The sequence below is a fragment of the Catharus ustulatus genome, chromosome 11, assembly GCF_009819885.2.
Source record: "Catharus ustulatus isolate bCatUst1 chromosome 11, bCatUst1.pri.v2, whole genome shotgun sequence".
NCBI classification, from domain to species: domain Eukaryota; kingdom Metazoa; phylum Chordata; class Aves; order Passeriformes; family Turdidae; genus Catharus; species Catharus ustulatus.
Window position 1 is genome coordinate 13,198,115 of NC_046231.1, and position 17,421 is coordinate 13,215,535.

The 17,421-nt window shown below is 42.9% G+C and overlaps 1 protein-coding gene across 2 annotated transcripts in view; it reads right to left on the reverse strand.

Moving 5' to 3' along the window:
* Positions 1–17,421, reverse strand: part of CBFB (core-binding factor subunit beta) — a 39,212-nt gene continuing 21,791 nt past the window's right edge. The window contains exons 5-6 of one of the 2 annotated variants that reach the window (XM_033069986.1): positions 16,405–16,500; positions 1–2,292 (exon numbers count right to left, since the gene is read on the reverse strand). In XM_033069986.1, coding sequence (XP_032925877.1) covers positions 2,224–2,292; positions 16,405–16,500 — 165 coding nt within the window. In that variant the 3' untranslated portion in view covers positions 1–2,223. Of the gene's footprint in view, positions 2,293–16,373; positions 16,501–17,421 lie in introns of both variants that reach the window. The other variant, XM_033069987.1, reaches the window with a different exon arrangement.

Sequence of the window (17,421 nt, forward strand, 5' to 3'; positions counted from 1 at the left end):
TTCATTTCACTACACAGAAGTTTATTATGAAAGTTAAACATACAACACAAAAAGTAGCAAAAGCAATCCTGTAGCTTAAGGCAACTCTTACAGGAGATGAATTCAAGAAGATGATGCAACTTCAGTTTAAATAGAAATTATGAAAAATATCAAATTGCATCAATAACTTAAAATGCACTTTAAAAAGTCTGCACTAACCAGCAGAGGGTAAGGGCTGTGATCTTAATGCCAGCATTAAGATATGGAAAGCAGCAGAATGCTAAATGATGATAGGGAAAGTTCAGTATTTACACAGCGATAGCAATGTTAATATCTGATAGCGTCATTTCCTGTGTACTTATGGTTTAAAACCACTGTCTGAAACGTTAGGAAAACCTTTTAAAATAAATCTTCAGACTATTCCATCAAAAATACACAGATGGCAGAGAAGATCCAAGGCTAGGGATGCGTGCAGATGCATGCGTGTGTCCCTTAAATAACTCTTTGCAGAAACACTTTAGAAAAATTATTTCTTTGGGGGAAGAAGAGCAAGAAGAATATGTGGCCACAGAGTGAAAAAGATTATCTTTCAGGTGAATCACATTTAAATTGAAGTATCAAAATATTTCTATTTGATGACATTCTCACAGTTTACAGTTAATGACATTTTAAGTGAATGTTAAATATTCATATTATTAACATACAAAGATTCTCCTTCACATTGACATCTGCTTACATTTTTTGCAAGACCTCTTTTGCATCAATTGTTTTGCCATTAATGAGGAATGTATAATTGTCTTAATTATAGAATTTATGAAGATTTAACTGTTCTAATCATATAGAGTTTCTACCTTAAAATAATTCTTAAAATACTAGATTCAGATCCCTTATTTTAAAAAGGTATTTAAGTGACATTTTAATCAATCAGGCTGTACAGGAAGCACCACATTTTAACAAAGCCAAATGACATCACATTTCTAATAGATTTGCTTCAAATATTGGATGCAATGAAACCTTTGGAGCAAGTCCATTCACCACCACCCCAAATAAAACAAGATTAATTCATACATTAATCCATCCCAAATCTTACCCTGTTAGAAAATGCAATATATACTGCAACAGTCTTAATTTGCATAAGATTTAATAGAAGGGGCCTATGTGCAGTACCAGAATCCTGCACACAAGCTCATCTCAGCTTTTCACCATTCAGCACAACTTTACAAAAAGCCTAGGATATAAAATATACTTAAAGCAGTTATCTTAAACATGATTTAATAGATATCACCTTGGCAGCTGATCACTTTTGTTCCCAGTTTAAATGCTGTTGAATCTGATTGTGGAGTTGCAGTATCCCTTTGAAGAACTAGTTAAAAAAATCCCTGAATAAAACAGAAGCCAGCCTGCGACTTCCTCTGAGTTTCAGTAAAGCACTATATACAGGGTATAACAGCCACCCAAACTCACTTGAACAGAATAAAATCTAAGACAGATAATGGGGCAGAACACATTAATGCATGAAAATATACATTTGAAGATTTTCATCATTTTAAAAGTGGAACCAATGAATTGTTAGCAGTTAAATGAATACTGCAACTGTAACATTTACAAACCCACAAAGTTTGAAAACTGATTCCAACAGCTCTGATTGACTGGGTTTAGCTTGAAAATAATGCAAAATAATGTCAGCAGTTTTAAGAAGGTCTTGCAAATTTAGAGAAAAGAAAACTGAAAGAAAGGTAAGAATGCATTATCTAAAATAAAGCAGGAACACAATAAGGACAATCAAAATTCCAAAAGCCCATATTAAAAAATTAAGCTTGGAATGCATTGGCTTCCAGCAGTTTACAAAAAAAAAAACCAAAAAACAAAACAACCAAAACAAAACCAAAAGTTGTTCTAAATCTGTAATATCTTGACCTATTTTTAAGTGACAATTTTTATTACAGTTGAGAAAAATGGTTTTATAGCTGCATAAGTTTCCATTTCACTAAAATAGTGCCAACAAAAATAAGTTTGCATAGAAAAAACAAAATTTTGAATTGCCACTGGCTACATGCTTAAAAATGGGAAATGCAGGTATTGTAACATAAACATAGTGCAAACCATGGCAGTTCGTGGTGACTCCCACTGCCGCCGGTCAGGAAACAGACCATAATATACCCAGTTATCACAGTTTCTGGTCTTTTATTCAATCCTTTGCCAAGTAGAAGCAATGCCTGTGTGCAGAGCGCCTGCTGCCGCTGACTAACGTAGTTTGAGATCGTCACCACTGCCCAGGTTCGATCCAGGACTAGGGTCTTGCTGTCTTCTTGCCTGCATTAACAAACACACCCTGAGTAAGCAGCCATGAAATCATCAGCTCTCTTATTCAGTATAATAACACAACTAACCCCAGCACCAATTTAAGGCAGAAACTTTGCAATTCAAGCAGTAAGCAAAGCAGTAGTTTTTAACATCGTGCTTTCCCCCCATTCAGTTTATCCCCCAGAGCAGGGCTGTGGGTCTGGCAGCCCAGCACTGCCCTGGCCCTGGGGCTCAGAGCCTGCTGTGCCTCCCCAGCCAGCCAGAGCTGCCAGCAGGGACTGTGTGCCCGTGCCCACACACTGCCAGGCTTCAAACATCACTCCAGCAATCAGCAAGAGACTCCCACTACAGTTAGGTAACAATTTTGTATCTCTTCTTCCAAAAATAATTTTCTTTCCTGTGAAATTCCCTTCTGTTAACCTTTTCTGTCAGTTTTAGGAAGAAAGGCTACAATACAAGATAGAGTACATCACATCATTTCTATATAATTTTATCACGGAAACATTTATTTTAGCTTCTTCTAGAATCAAGAGACTTATAGTAACACATGACCACGATTTAATCTGTAGATGAACACACATCTTAACACCTCATAAAAGCTGAGGTTTTAATACTTTTTTTCTTCAGTGCACCTGCAAAGTTAAACTGAGAAAACTCAGTGACATTTGATTGCACACCTGTATTAAAACAAAATGTAAGTTCTCCTTTAAATAAAGATTCTGTTAAACAGTTTGAGTTAATGACATTGTAAAGAGAGAATTAAGCATGGTCAGTCAGTGAAGTACAAGGCTATCTACTTGTCTACCTGTTCAAAGGTACAGCACACACAAATGCTGCATGTAAAAGTTAAGACCATTGATTCTAAAAAATCAAAATTTTAAAGCCATACTTTGAGAATATTTCTAATACATGCCAGCTGGTTTTTAAGACATTTTAGTACCAGCACTTCTATTTAAGGTTTCCAGAGTGAATAGCTGGCACCATGGCCTGTAGCCACCACATGACCCAAACAGTTTCAGGCCACATTCTCAGCTGCTGGAGGGTATCACTACACAGGCTTTATTCCAAGTGGTTCCATCAGCTTCATCAGCTGCAATAACCTGTCATATCCAGGCTTCAAAAAAAATGCAAACCAGTGACTAGTCTCAAAGACTTTTCCTATGTTCTTGAAAGACTGGGGAACAGCCTTAACACAGGCATTGCACCACTGAAACACCCTTCAAGCAACTACAGTGTTTGCACCATCACACTGAACAACACCAGTGCTTCAACAGGACTGTGATTAACAGGGGCACAAGTGGTGCTCTGTGGTGTTTCCTGGGCTCTTCTGAGTCACATTTACTGTCAGAGGAAGCCTCCCCACCAGCACAGCAGCTGTCCCAGCTCACAGCCCAGCACTGCTGCATTCCCATTCCAAAGGGTGAGCACAGCCTGCTCCCTCACAGACCCTCTGGCATGCACTGCTGACACCACCTTGTCCAACTTAAGACTTTTCTTTCTCTGTTCACCTCTTCCTCCCTTATCTACTGTTCTGTTTGTCTGCCTAGCTGTATGCTCCCAGTGTGCTAGGTCAGCTGCACCCAAACAGAGAACTGCTGCTTCCTTCTCCTATTTAAAAGCCAATTCAAAGTTACATTTTCCTTTCATGTACAATGGTTCCTTTCTGATGAACATGGAGTTAATTCAAAAAATCCCTCTAGTAATCATCATGTTTCCAGAGCAGACAATTCCCTCCTGCACTCTCCTTAGTGGTCACATTGCCACTATTGCTTTGGAAACACCTCCACTAACTTAAATATCACAATTGCTACCTACTAGTATTCAGTGTTGGTTGCACTCTACATAATTAGGAGTGATAATTAGGAGCCAATCTTTTTGCTCTTTCTGCACTAGTTGTACTCTGAAGGAACAATCTGTTTCTTCTGCTTGCAGAAGAAATCTGAAGGTGACAACCAACATCACTGCTGGTGCACAAACCCACAGATTTCTCAGTAATCTTTCTGAGGAATCGCATTAAAGCAAACTGCTCTAATCACCATCCTGCACTGATGATTCTAAGTGTTTAAGGGTGTATTCCTTTAGCCCTTGAAACAACTTCTGCACACTGTCCTCTTTGTAGAGATACAAAGTATTAGAAGATGGCTTTAATTAAGCTTTTTACATTATTTCAAAAAGCCAAATCATTCAGCTTTGACTATCAAAATCACCGAGGGAAAGCCCACACTTCCTTCTTCCTTCAACAGAAAAGTAAACTGTGCTGTAAGGATTTTCTTAATATGAAATGGTTGTTCATCAAGTCTGAATAGACTTCCAGGTTAATTTAAGAGTTGTACCAAGATTAACAAACAGTAGCAGTTCTATTTTGCATACCCTTCTATTGAACAGACTGTAACAAGATTTTTTCTGGTTTTACTGCTGCCTCTTTTCTAAAAGGAAACAAAGACATGCACTGTCTTTAAGAATTATCAAAATCTTACTTTTACCAATTATGCACTCAATAAACATTTTCACACTTAACTAGAAAAGACCAGCAAGTTGATTGCTGCTATATCACTGCTCTAAAAACAACAGAGTTTCTTCTTCAGAAAACAAATCATATGCACAGCAATTTTATTGTCAAGTTTTAGTGAAGGCTCCAAGATATGAGCATATGGTTGCATTTATGCTTTGCTTAAAGTGGGCTTTTCTTTCAAAGCATATGAAAGAATTTGCATGATTTGTGACCTCATTGCTACTTGTAGAGTTTGCAGAAGCCACTAGTGAACAACTACCAGATTTGCCCTTTCAAGTGATATGCAAAAGGCATGACAAATGACCCTCAAATATACCAAAAGCAGTCATTACAATATCTTACAACAGTGTATGTGGATAAAGGTGTAATTTTGCAATTCAGTAAGTGGGGATTTACACTAGCAACTGCAACATGTTGGAATGACAGCTCTGACTCAGAAACCCTCCTTTCCTTGTGCTACTACTGTGCAAAAAGAGAAATGTGTGAAGCAGGCTTGTTCTGGCAGTCACAGCCATTCTGCCAGAGCACAACGTGCACAGTGTACAACAACTACAACTGCATGCTGAAAGAAAAATACAGAAAATAAAAGATGCCTGGTAAAGACTAGAACAATCACTTGGTACGAAGACAGAAAGCACATTGTGGAACAAGAAGCACAACTTCTGTAAGAAATGCCATGAGAGCCTTGTAGGAAGAGTGTGACTGTCAGTAGGGTAGTATCTGCTAGTTCTCCTCAGTCTATTACAGGAAGCTAAAACTTCCTTTTTATAGATGTAAACCAGCAATTTCCAGACCACTGGGGGGGTCCTATACTCCCCCAGCATAGCTAATCAATCCTCTAAATTGCAGGTTTTGCTGTAATTTTTGAAATGCATACCTTTTGCTGCCATACAGAAGCACCAGTATTACTCTCAGTGAGTAATGGGCTCAGCTTCTCAAGGATTAAGGAGACTTGCTTCAATTAAGAAAGATGCATCTATCTTTGCCATTGGGAAATGGAATACACTGCTATGAGTCATGCTTAATGAGCCATGAGAAAACAGCAGTTATTCATTTTTTCTCTATTTCATTTTTTCAGTCAAATGTTGATTGCACATTTGAGGGAACACTACTTCGCATGTTCTTCATTTGTTATTTAGTGAAAGGATAATAAAAATTTGCTTGTGAGAAACTTGTAATTAGCACACAGATCCCACCAGAGTTGCAATTACCCTAAAAATGAATGTATTTTAACCAACAGTGCCAGTTTTCTTCCAAATATCCAGCAAGAGAAGAGTTAAGGCAATGGACACATCAGGAGTTTCAACACCGAAAAATATTTCACACTCAGCTTTCAGCACATGAAGCCATGCAAATCTTCTGCAGCACAGAAGGAATTGTAACTGGCCACAAGCCATTGAAAACCTCTAACCCTGGGGAGAGTGTGATGACCAACTGAAAGAATTGCAGGAACTTATTTGGCAAAGGACCATTTCAAAGCCTCCGATCACATGCTACTCTAGGCTTACTCATGCTGAACTCATAGTGCTGATACCATGGGGGTAATGACACACTGACAAAAAAGAGCAGAGTTACCAACAAAAGCATTTTGACTTGAGAGTAAACAAACAACAAGTGTGCCCTATAGTACCTCTTGCACCTATGCTGTATTTGGGGGTTTATGGGAATAGACTGAAAGTCCTATCAAGAGTATGATGCAATAATATCTGTATCACATTGTTTTTCTTCTCAATAAACTACATAGCTTGGAATCATTAAATCAGTAACTTTTATCATTGACTTTTCTGAACAAGAACCACACTGGAAGCTTTACATCTGATACTGAGGCACAAAGGACAAACAAATGGTCAAAGAGGAAGGTGGCACATAAGCAGCCAAGACAGTCAGAACACATCCTCCTCCCCAGCCACTCAATCCTGCCCCATGCTCCAGCCTATTGAGCTTCCAACTGTGCCAACAAAACTCCTTAAACTGACTTTAAGAAAGCATCTCTAAGTACCCCTTTCCTGTGAATGTTCTGAGGCCTCAAACATACCTAAGGAAACCAACTCCTCTTACCACATGAGCTCATCAGGAAAAGATAATGCAGTCCCACTGTGTGGTTTACATGATAGCTCTGAGAAAGCAGAACTGAGAAAGCTGGAAGCAAATTTAGTAAAGATGGACAGAGCTGCCATAAAGATGGCCCTCCCTTTCTATGAATCACTTAAAAAGCAGCAGGGAAAATTAGGACCTCTGAATATCACACAGTGAAATGACACACACAACCATATTCACTGCATATACAACTTGGGACACTGGTGAAGAGGAGGGAAGGGAGAGGGAGCTGGTTTGGAGAAGGCCTGTCACAAAAAGAATAGCCAAAATAAAGTCTCTCCATGGACAACTCCACCGCAATTCTTTAATTGGATTCTGGCAGCTCTGTCCTGTTGAAACAGACTGAGCAGATGCATTATGTGCCTTGGCATCTGCCATCTATAATTTACTAAATAAGTGAAAAATCAGGCTATGCTATGAAAAACTAAACAGTGAACATTTGGATTCTCTTAGGACTGCCAACCTCCAGAAAAGGAATAAAAAAACCCCCAACCAACCAAACCTGAGAATACTTTGTAGATACTTTTCTAAAAAGTATACAACCACAGGATAAAAAACTATAAAAAACTACCCAAATAAAAAAAAACCCCTGAAATAAAGAGAGCAATACTCAGAAAAATGACCAGTAACAATCAAGCACACCTTCACATTAGTCCTGGTATCTGAGGCAGACCCACAGCAAGAAAAGCAGTGAACTGAAAACTCTTTGAGCTGCTGGTTAATAACAGCCTCTCCCATAGAGATCTGAACATGATTCAAAATGCTGCCCTGCCACCAGAACACTGACTGGATAGAAGGGCAGGAGAAACTCAGACTTGTCAGAACTGGAGTCAGCAAAACTGGGGCCCTACAGCATAGTGAGAATGTCAACTTATGTATAATAGAACTTTGGTCACAGCTTGATGAAGCAGCCCATGTGCTTTCTGGTCTCTGGGGCCCTTGCACAGAGTCTCAATCTGCACTTCTCAGAACTTTAGCCACAGCAGCACCACTACATACTGCAGCCATGAGCCACTGGCAGACAGGGGATATGATCTTTACCACATTCCTAGCAGGCATAGCTATCAGCATTAGACTCCATGGCCTGGATCCAGTCTCTGCAGTTGCTTTGTTTGCTGCCCATAACATCCATTTTGCTATCAGCTCTCCTTTCCACTGAACCTGCTAAGAAGTAGCCTTGATCTTCCTTAATTATAATGTCAAGCACCACTTAAATTATGCAAATAATGGAAAACAGTCTCTCAGACTTGGCAAGAGATCTGGATGTTAGACAGAAGTAACTGCAGAACTACAAATGCCATGAATTCTATACTCAATGCTCTTTATTATTCATACTTCTGATTGTCTTTAAAGCTCCCTGAAACTCAAAACAAAAGATTTTCCTGACAAAGGCCATTGATAAGAGTTATTTAGCACTTGCCTCCATCAAGATTTCATTTCAAACTCCTATCTACTCCCAGGAAAGAGACTGCAAACACACATGAACTGTGTTACCTGCAGAACCTGCTCTCCCCACAGGCTGGAACAGAGCCCCAGAGCACGACCAGGCCAAGCAGCACATCTGCTTCCTGACCCCCATGCAACCCCTCACCTGAAATCTTTGCAATGGTTGCATCTTTGTTTAAAAGCTATTATGAAGGTAAAAATTCTGCTGCCCCAAACTGGTCGCTGGACCAAGGTCACTGCAAGCCAAGGAAGGAAAAAGCACAGCAGGAATAGGTAGCTCTGAAGAGCTTTGAGTAGAGACTGAAATTTTTACTTTCATATTAAAACTTCTTTTCCAAGACAAAAAAAAGCTTGAAGTGCTCCCTTTTAGAAAGTATTGTTTGAGAGCTGGTCTAAAGGTTATAAATTTATAATTAATATTGATTGCCTCCAGACAGTATTCCTCTGTTGCTCAGCCCCTTTCTAACCTTCATTGACTGAAGGAAGACGCTTATATTACAGTATTCCCTGATTTGCAAGATTGATCTCCTCCGCCCTACAGTCAGCATTGATTCTGTACTGCACAAATTGTTTTTCTGATCTATGCATTCCATAGCACTTTGGCACAACCACCAGCTATTTAAGTTCTTCTGAAGCAAACCAGTTATAACTTAACTGGCCTACTTGTACTGGACTGGCACTGCAGAGAACCTTTTGAAGCAACACATTCCCACTCTAACACCTCTTTCTAAGTTATGTTCTATCCATCCTGCATCTAAACAAATTATTTATGGTTGTGCACAAGCATACACCAAGTCTACACTACTCACTGCATATGAAAAATTAACAGTTTGGGTTTCTCTCATATCCAAAAACCTGTGTTAAAGGTTATACTATTTTTCTGTCATTATCATTCTGGAGAGTAAGTACAATAAACACTAATTAAATTAATTCCAGATTAGTAAGGGGAAAAAACCCTTTAAAATCTGAGAGTCTGATGAGAAAAAGTTTCTTTAAAAACCTCGAACCAAAATTAAAAACAAAAAAGTCCCCACATACTTATTGTAGCACTATACATTTTTTGAAGCCAGTTATATTTGAGAAAAATATAATTAGAGCATTTATTTACACTAGGAGTTTCATCTTAGAAAAAATTAAGAAAATGAGAATAATTTCACTGTCTAGAACCTTGGGAAGAACATGAAAGTCAGTCCTACTATTTTATTTTCTTTCAACTGTAAACTGTTTACACTAGTGTAACAAAATTCTGTTTGTATTTTAAGAGTTCTCAGTTTCAGCACAATTAAATTAAACGTAGCTTGCCCATTTCAACAGGGAACTCCAAACAAACAACAAAAATATGTAAAAACCTAGGGCAGGACACAGTATTTAAAATTCAGGTAAATTTTCACTCCAACACTTTTGAAAGGGTGGGGTTGGTGGGGGTTTTTAGTGCTTTGTAGTGAGAGGGATTGCTTATTGAAGAAACCAAAGTTCCAAAACAGGGTTTTTTCTAGCAAAATGAAGGTTTTTAAAATGGGAATTTCATGTAGTTTCCCAAAATGGCTCTGCTTAGCCATTAATGTAATTTATATTTAGCACAAGACCACAAACAGACAGATTGCTAGACTAGACTGTTTTAGGGAGAGCAAACCACTCTGTCTCTACTCACAGTGTTGCTAAAATAAAGAGCATGGCAGTAACATAGGAAATGAACACAAAGAAAAATATGACATTTCAAAAACACTGGTTGAAGAAATTACATTGGAGGACTGAGAACAGATCCAACCCATCCCCAAGCAAAGCCATGGGGACATCCTTAGCCAGGCTCTGGAGGAACACAGCAGGACAAACTGCACACTCTCACAGATCACTGCAGGTCTGAAATTACAGTCTGAAACACTGAGGGCCTCTTGACCCACCCCTTGAAAAACCCAGTTTTGTGCCATCTGCTCCAGCAAACAGCTGGCAGGAGGCACCTGCTTGTGGCTTTTCTACCCTGAACACAGGCCATTGCTTCCAATAGATTCCAATTTCACCAACCAGGGGCTGTTTAAATCTTTCCAAGCCATTCTGGACAGTGTATCACATTTCTGCATCATGCCAGTATGCCAGAAGACTGAAAAACAAGCAAAAGCTCTTCCTGGAAATTCACATCTAGACAACAACTTGACAGCAATTTCTGCAGAACACCTCTTATCCTGACACTGAACTCTGGTCACTCATAGTGAAACCACACCAGAGGCACTCATGTTGACTCTCTCAACCACGACACAAGGAGATAAAGACAGTGAAAATTAAACACCTGCATCACCAACATCCCTTCAGTCTCCCTGCCCTTCTAGTTTGCCAAAGGGGAACACACAAACACTTCATACACCTAACTTATTTTTTTAACAATAATCTTTAAATGGGGATAAGGTCTTTCTTAATGTGTGTTATTAAATATTCACTGTCTCAGCATTCCAACATTTTAAAAATCAAAGCCATTGGGATATGTTATTAGGTATCCCAATTCTGCAGGCACTAAGAACACTCACCGACTTCAAAAGTATTTTTGAAACAAAAGAATCCTGGACAGTGGGGCTGGATTTGCAGTATCTGATGTAACATGCTGTACAAGTTGACTCAAAAGTATCTTGTATTCAAAACAAACTATGTTAAAAATGTAACAGAACACAGTTCAACTCAAAGGTGCTTAAAAACTTCAATGAAAATTCCTAAATCCACTCCCACCCTATTTACATCAGAGTAATTGCACAAAAACATGATCACCTTTGAAAATTCAAGCATTAGCCACCTTAGATGCCCTCAGATTCAAAGAATATATTCATGAAAATAAAGACCTGGTGTGCTAAACTAGAATGGAAGGGATTCCATAAGAAAAGATGGCAAACAAACATCACAACCCTGAAGGGGTTTTTTGTTTCGCTTTTTTTAGGGGCGAGAATTTTTTTAATTGGTTGGGGTTTTTTTAGGATACTTAAAAATGAAAATTACCAGAGTGATAATTTCTGAATTTCTAATTTTTTCCCCTTGCAAAGTGTCACCATTCTAATATCCAACTTCCACACACAAGACATTTTAACATTGCTTTCAATGAGTTATCACTGATCACTCCTATGTAGGGAGTTAAAAGTCTAGAGACTTAAAATAAAGCCGACAGAAAGACTTAGAATAGAGAATCTTTTTTACCCCAAAAGCTGTATAAATAAAGAATTGAGTCTGATCATTTTCATATGCTGCCAGGCTTTGGATGGATAAATATTTCCAAAGAGCTGGCGCCTCTGTTTTGGGTAGGAGTGGGTGGAATACTTCAGGATTCCCCTTCCCTCCCCCACTGAGGCAGAATCTGGTCTCTATTAAAGGCATTTCGGCTGCAATTCTACTGTCAGAAATATCTTGATTTTCTACAGTGTTGCAATTCTTAAAACCATCATTAACACTGATGAGATCCTGTTCCACATCTGCCAGTTCTGAGTTTTACTGTCCATGCTAAGCATGGTAGAAAAGAAAAATCTAAAACTTTAGTAAGGATGAAAGCTGTACAGAAATTATATTAAAACCATCACGAGGAAAGTATCTTCATTTGTGTGTAGCACAACATACATAAAAATTCACTCAGCACACTCAGAACTGGCCTTTTCCATATAAAAGCCTTCAAGTACCATCTCTGTAGTGAAACCAAAGATACAGTTGGTCCCATTGAAATTACAGAAACAGAACACAGGGCAGTCTGGATTAAGGTTTCTGCAGCTGTCAGCAATGCAATCATCAGAAGGGTGCCACTGACAAACTGAATTTCCAAGCTGACTGAGCATGTCAGTATTGCAAAATTCAATACAGCAAACACGGGAATGCACTTTTATGCATCACTTTCTATTGAGAATTCAGTACAAGGATGATGAACACCAAGTGCTTACTGATTAAAGTTCATTTGACTCTGCCCAAATGCTGCATTAGATTGAAAAGAAGGGTAACAATGAACGATTTAGAAACCAGATTCCTCTTTAGGAATGCAATGTAAGTCTATTTCTGCTCTTTCCCATCTCATCTCAAAATATTCTAATTTTTATGCAGTCCTAAGATCATGAGTACAAAAAGCTGTAAACATTCCAGATATATGTTCAGGACATCTTAGCCCAAACACAGGAATGAAAACTGAAATATAAAAACCAATTATAGACCTATGAGCACTGGAGGAAAAAAAATCTCTTGGTTAGACATATTAAACATGCACAGTAAAATAAAGAGGAAAGTATGCAAAACAATGTATTGTAATTATTAAAGATTTCTATTTGACAGCACACATTTGAAACAATCTTTGACAATACTTTTCATTCTGCTTAGACATATTGTAACTGTTTCTTTTCTTCCTTTCTGTAGGCGATCTACAGCAGAGCTTTAGAGCTGGGACAACAACTACTGTTGTTTCAAGAGAAAATGGGTACTAACAGCTAATAAGGACATGACTTAATAGGAACTGCTTTCTGCCTTATTAAAAGCAAGTGTTTTCAGAAATTATTGAATCCAGCTCCTGCAGACAGCCAAGGATGTTGCTTTTTGTGTCTCAGTGTCATGAGTTTTGATGTTTGTCACAAAGCCCCAGAATTACCTCAATCTCACTGTTAATTGAAAGAGTGTTTTTGCAGAGCCTAGCTGCAAGTAAGTGTTTTCTACACTTGGAGAAAAAATTAGTCTCTCAGAACTCCAGAAGTTATTCCAGGAAGCCTCATTCTTTTTTAACCTTCAGCATGCACATGGCTTCTCTGTAGTAAGAGGAGTGGAGATGAAGGGCACAGTGTAAGTAGAATATATCAAGAAAAGTTTTAAGTACATTGAGGTCAAAGACATAAGGCTGGACCAAAAGTTCCTACTGTGCTGCTAAAACTAAAGTAGGCTAGAAGGAGGTCTTCATGAACAGCTTAAAGCTAATTCTACCTTCCTTCTGAACTTACAAGCAGGTTCTAGCAATGCTGTGACAGAATTATTCAGGCAATTCAGCTGCTGCTCCAGGAATCCAGTGGTAGCAAGGCCTCCAAGGCAAGGATTTTACCTTTGTTGCAGCTGACATCTGACCTGGCTGCAGCAGTGTTTGCAAGGAGACATACTCCAGCCACTTCAAAGTGAGAGATATTATCCTCTCTGCCTATCTGCTCCCTCTCATTCTCATGCTCAGTGCTTTCCAGCTGTAGTTGGAAGGGAAGAAAGCCTGTCTGATCATCCTAATTACCAGAAAGAATGCCAAAAGAAAAGTAGTTTAGCAATAACAATAATCAAATTTTCTAAAAACCATAGAACCAGCAGATTGATCATATTTGATTACAGTTAAGTCAGGCTGTACTGATGAAGCAGGAAGTAAGAAACAGCATTAGAAAGGGAAAGAAATTCAAAGCCTTTCTGTGTTCTCCCTATTCTCTCCTGACCTTAGCCTGCCTAAACTTGCCAACTCCCCTTATGTACTTGTCCTCTTACAGCTCTTGCCTTTCTGACATCTCAGAGCAGCTGGTTTCCATTCCCTTTCCTGGCTCTTCTTTTTTCAATCCCAGTAATTTCTGCTTTCATCAAGAAAGAACAAGATTCAAGACTGTGGGGCCCTGATGAAGCCAAGAATAAGACAGGGAAACTAAACCAGTGGAAAAAAAAAGGAGTGAGACTTCCCACCAGTAAGAAAAAGGTGAGGAGACAATAAAACTAGCCTGTACAAGAAAGTACAGTAGTTTCACGAATACAAGCCGCACGGATTATAAGCCGCACCCCCGGTGCCTCGACAATGTTGCTGTCTTTGTCAATAGATAAGCCGCACCCCGAATATTAGCCGCACTTTCGTTCGTAGCGAGAATCCGTGCGCAGCTTTCACAAATTGGCCAATTAGTAACAGGATCGCGGCATAGCGGGCTTTACTGGCTCGGGGCGGGGCCAGGCAGGCTCGGCCCGCTCATGGTTGCCGACGGGGTCGGGTGGCCCAGCTCAGCGCCACGGCTCGGCGGGGCTGGCCGGGTGGTACTGCCGCCGCCGCCGGGCTCGCTGGCCCCCCTCTCCCGTCAGCACCGCCCCGCTGCCGCGTTCCCTAGCCCCGCCGGCGGGCTCGCCGGCCGCGGCGCGTTCCCTAGCCCCGCCGGCGGGTTCGCCGGCCGCGGCGCGTTCCCTAGCCCCGCCGGCGGGCTCGCCGGCCGCGGCGCGCCGCCTTCCCTAGCGCCGCCGGCGGGCTCGCCGGCCGCGGCGCGCCGCCTTCCCTAGCGCCGCCGGCGGGCTCGCCGGCCGCGGCGCGCCGCCTTCCCTAGCGCCGCCGGCGGGCTCGCCGGCCGCGGCGCGCCGCCTTCCCTAGCGCCGCCGGCGGGCTCGCCGGCCGCGGCGCGCCGCCTTCCCTAGCGCCGCCGGCGGGCTCGCCGGCCGCGGCGCGCCGCCTTCCCTAGCGCCGCCGGCGGGCTCGCCGGCCGCGGCGCGCCGCCTTCCCTAGCGCCGCCGGCGGGCTCGCCGGCCGCGGCGCGCCGCGTTCCCTAGCCCCGCCGCCGGGTTCGCCGGCCGCGGCGCGTTCCCTAGCCCCGCCGGCGGGCTCGCCGGCCGCGGCGCGCCGCCTTCCCTAGCCCCGCCGGCGGGCTCGCCGGCCGCGGCGCGCCGCCTTCCCTAGCGCCGCCGGCGGGCTCGCCGGCCGCGGCGCGCCGCCTTCCCTAGCGCCGCCGGCGGGCTCGCCGGCCGCGGCGCGCCGCCTTCCCTAGCGCCGCCGGCGGGCTCGCCGGCCGCGGCGCGCCGCCTTCCCTAGCGCCGCCGGCGGGCTCGCCGGCCGCGGCGCGCCGCCTTCCCTAGCCCCGCCGCCGGGTTCGCCGGCCGCGGCGCGTTCCCTAGCGCCGCCGGCGGGCTCGCCGGCCGCGGCGCGCCGCCTTCCCTAGCCCCGCCGCCGGGTTCGCCGGCCGCGGCGCGTTCCCTAGCGCCGCCGGCGGGCTCGCCGGCCGCGGCGCGCCGCCTTCCCTAGCGCCGCCGGCGGGCTCGCCGGCCGCGGCGCGCCGCCTTCCCTAGCGCCGCCGGCGGGCTCGCCGGCCGCGGCGCGCCGCCTTCCCTAGCCCCGCCGCCGGGTTCGCCGGCCGCGCCGCCTTCCCTAGCCCCGCCGGCGGGCTCGCCGGCCGCGGCGCGCCGCGTTCCCTAGCCCCGCCGGCGGGCTCGCCGGCCGCCCCCTCCCATCTGCACCGCCGCCGGGTTTCCTCGCCCTGGCCGGCACTGCAGGCCCCCGCACCGCCAGGCTCCCCCACGCTGCTGGCCCCAATTCTGCTGGGCTTCCCCCGCTGCCAGGCAGCCCCACCCGTCGGCCTTCTTGCTTCTGCCATGCTCCCCTGCACTGCTAGCCCCAGTTCTCCCGGGCTCCCCCGCCCTGCTGGCTCAGGCTCTGCCGCCCTCCCTGCCCCGCCCTGCTGGCTCAGGCTCTGCCACCCGCCCCCCACACTGCTGGCCCCGCCTCTGCCAGGCTTTCCCACCTCAGCCGGGGCCGGCCGGGCTCCAGCTTGGCTTGGGGCTGCCGCGGGTTCTCACTTCCGTGTTGGTAGCTTTTAGAATTTTGTTAATAGATTAGCCGCCCCGGAATATTAGCCGCACTTCCGGGTTTCCACCAAAATTTTGGTCAAATTGGTGCGGCTTGTATTCGTGAAATTACTGTAGACTATGGCATCTGATTAAATTGGCTGGTAATTTTTCCCACAACATGGGATAACAAGCTCCAAAATTGTGCCCCCGCAGCTCCCAAAGCCTTTTCTGCGTTCATGAGAAATGCAGGAGGCAAAAGATCCCTCTCTCAGCTATTAAAGTATCATTTCAGAGACAAATGGCAACTCTAAATAAATGTCTTTACAGCTTAAGTAACCCACAGAAAAGACCATCTACAGAAAGGAAAAAAGTACATGATCAGATAATTCCTATCAAAACTTTAAAAACGTGAAATCCATTTTACAAGAGTAAAAAACAATGCATTTTGTAATTTTTATATAACAGCACTGAACAAACAAAAAACACAACATTGAACAAACAGACAAATGGAAACAATCTAAAGTTTTGGGAAAGTACTAACCAGTTACTGACAGCAGCTGTGAAACCCTCACCTCCATTTCCTCCCGATGAGACCTGTCTCTATCCTCGAACTCACGAGTTCTTCGTCGAGCCTCCTCAAAGGCTTGTTGTGCCAATGCATCCTCCTGCTACCAAAGCAGATGACACAGAGTGACACAAAAGGTGACTCTCATTTCCACCAAACCACCTTTTTTTGAGCATTAACTATGCCCTGGCAGAAAAGTCAAGTGTGTCCTGCTGAACCTGCTAGAACACAGGCGAGTTCCAGCAAATGTCAATACAGGTTAATGAAATATTACTCACCTTCACTACAGCAGGAGAGATAACCAAAGCTGGAACCCAGCTCCTACTAAAATACATTTTCAAAGGAGAGCTGGTGTTCCAAAGTAGTTTAAATGATGCTGAGCTTTTTTTTCAGGCTAGGAATTCTCAGAAGTTCTATGTAGAAGGCAATACATTTTATTCTCTTTGAAAACACCATTTTGAAGACAGTATTCACAGGTAAACCTAGAGAGAATCCACTAGCATCACTACACTAACAGTGGTAATTTAATTATCTTGCATTTAAAAGTAAGTATTATTAAAGTTACAAACCAAATAAATTCCTCATTTTATCAAAAGCTGCTGCAGGTGCATCAGTATGAACATTCTTAATACTTGTGTATCATTTATATTATTTAAATTTAAATGCACAGGAAAGTGCAAAGTAGAAATTATTCCTCCACCAATTTGCACACATTCCTGTACAATGGAGGAGAAACCTGAAGGTTTTCAACAGCCCTTTTATTTTCAATAATGGCTTATGCTCAGGAACAGATTTAATAAACTAACACTCAAAAAGATCCTTCAAATTGTATTTTCTATTAGAAAATGTTTTAAACAAAGTGTTAGCAATATGTGGAACGAATTTTAACTGGGTTTAAAGGTAATTCTCTTAAAGAGACCTTTTAACACATTTACTGTTCCCCATCAGAATTTTAAAAGTTTGCAGAATGGAAGAGTCCCATCTGAAGAGGCTCCACAAACAAGCAAAGGATAAACTGTATTGG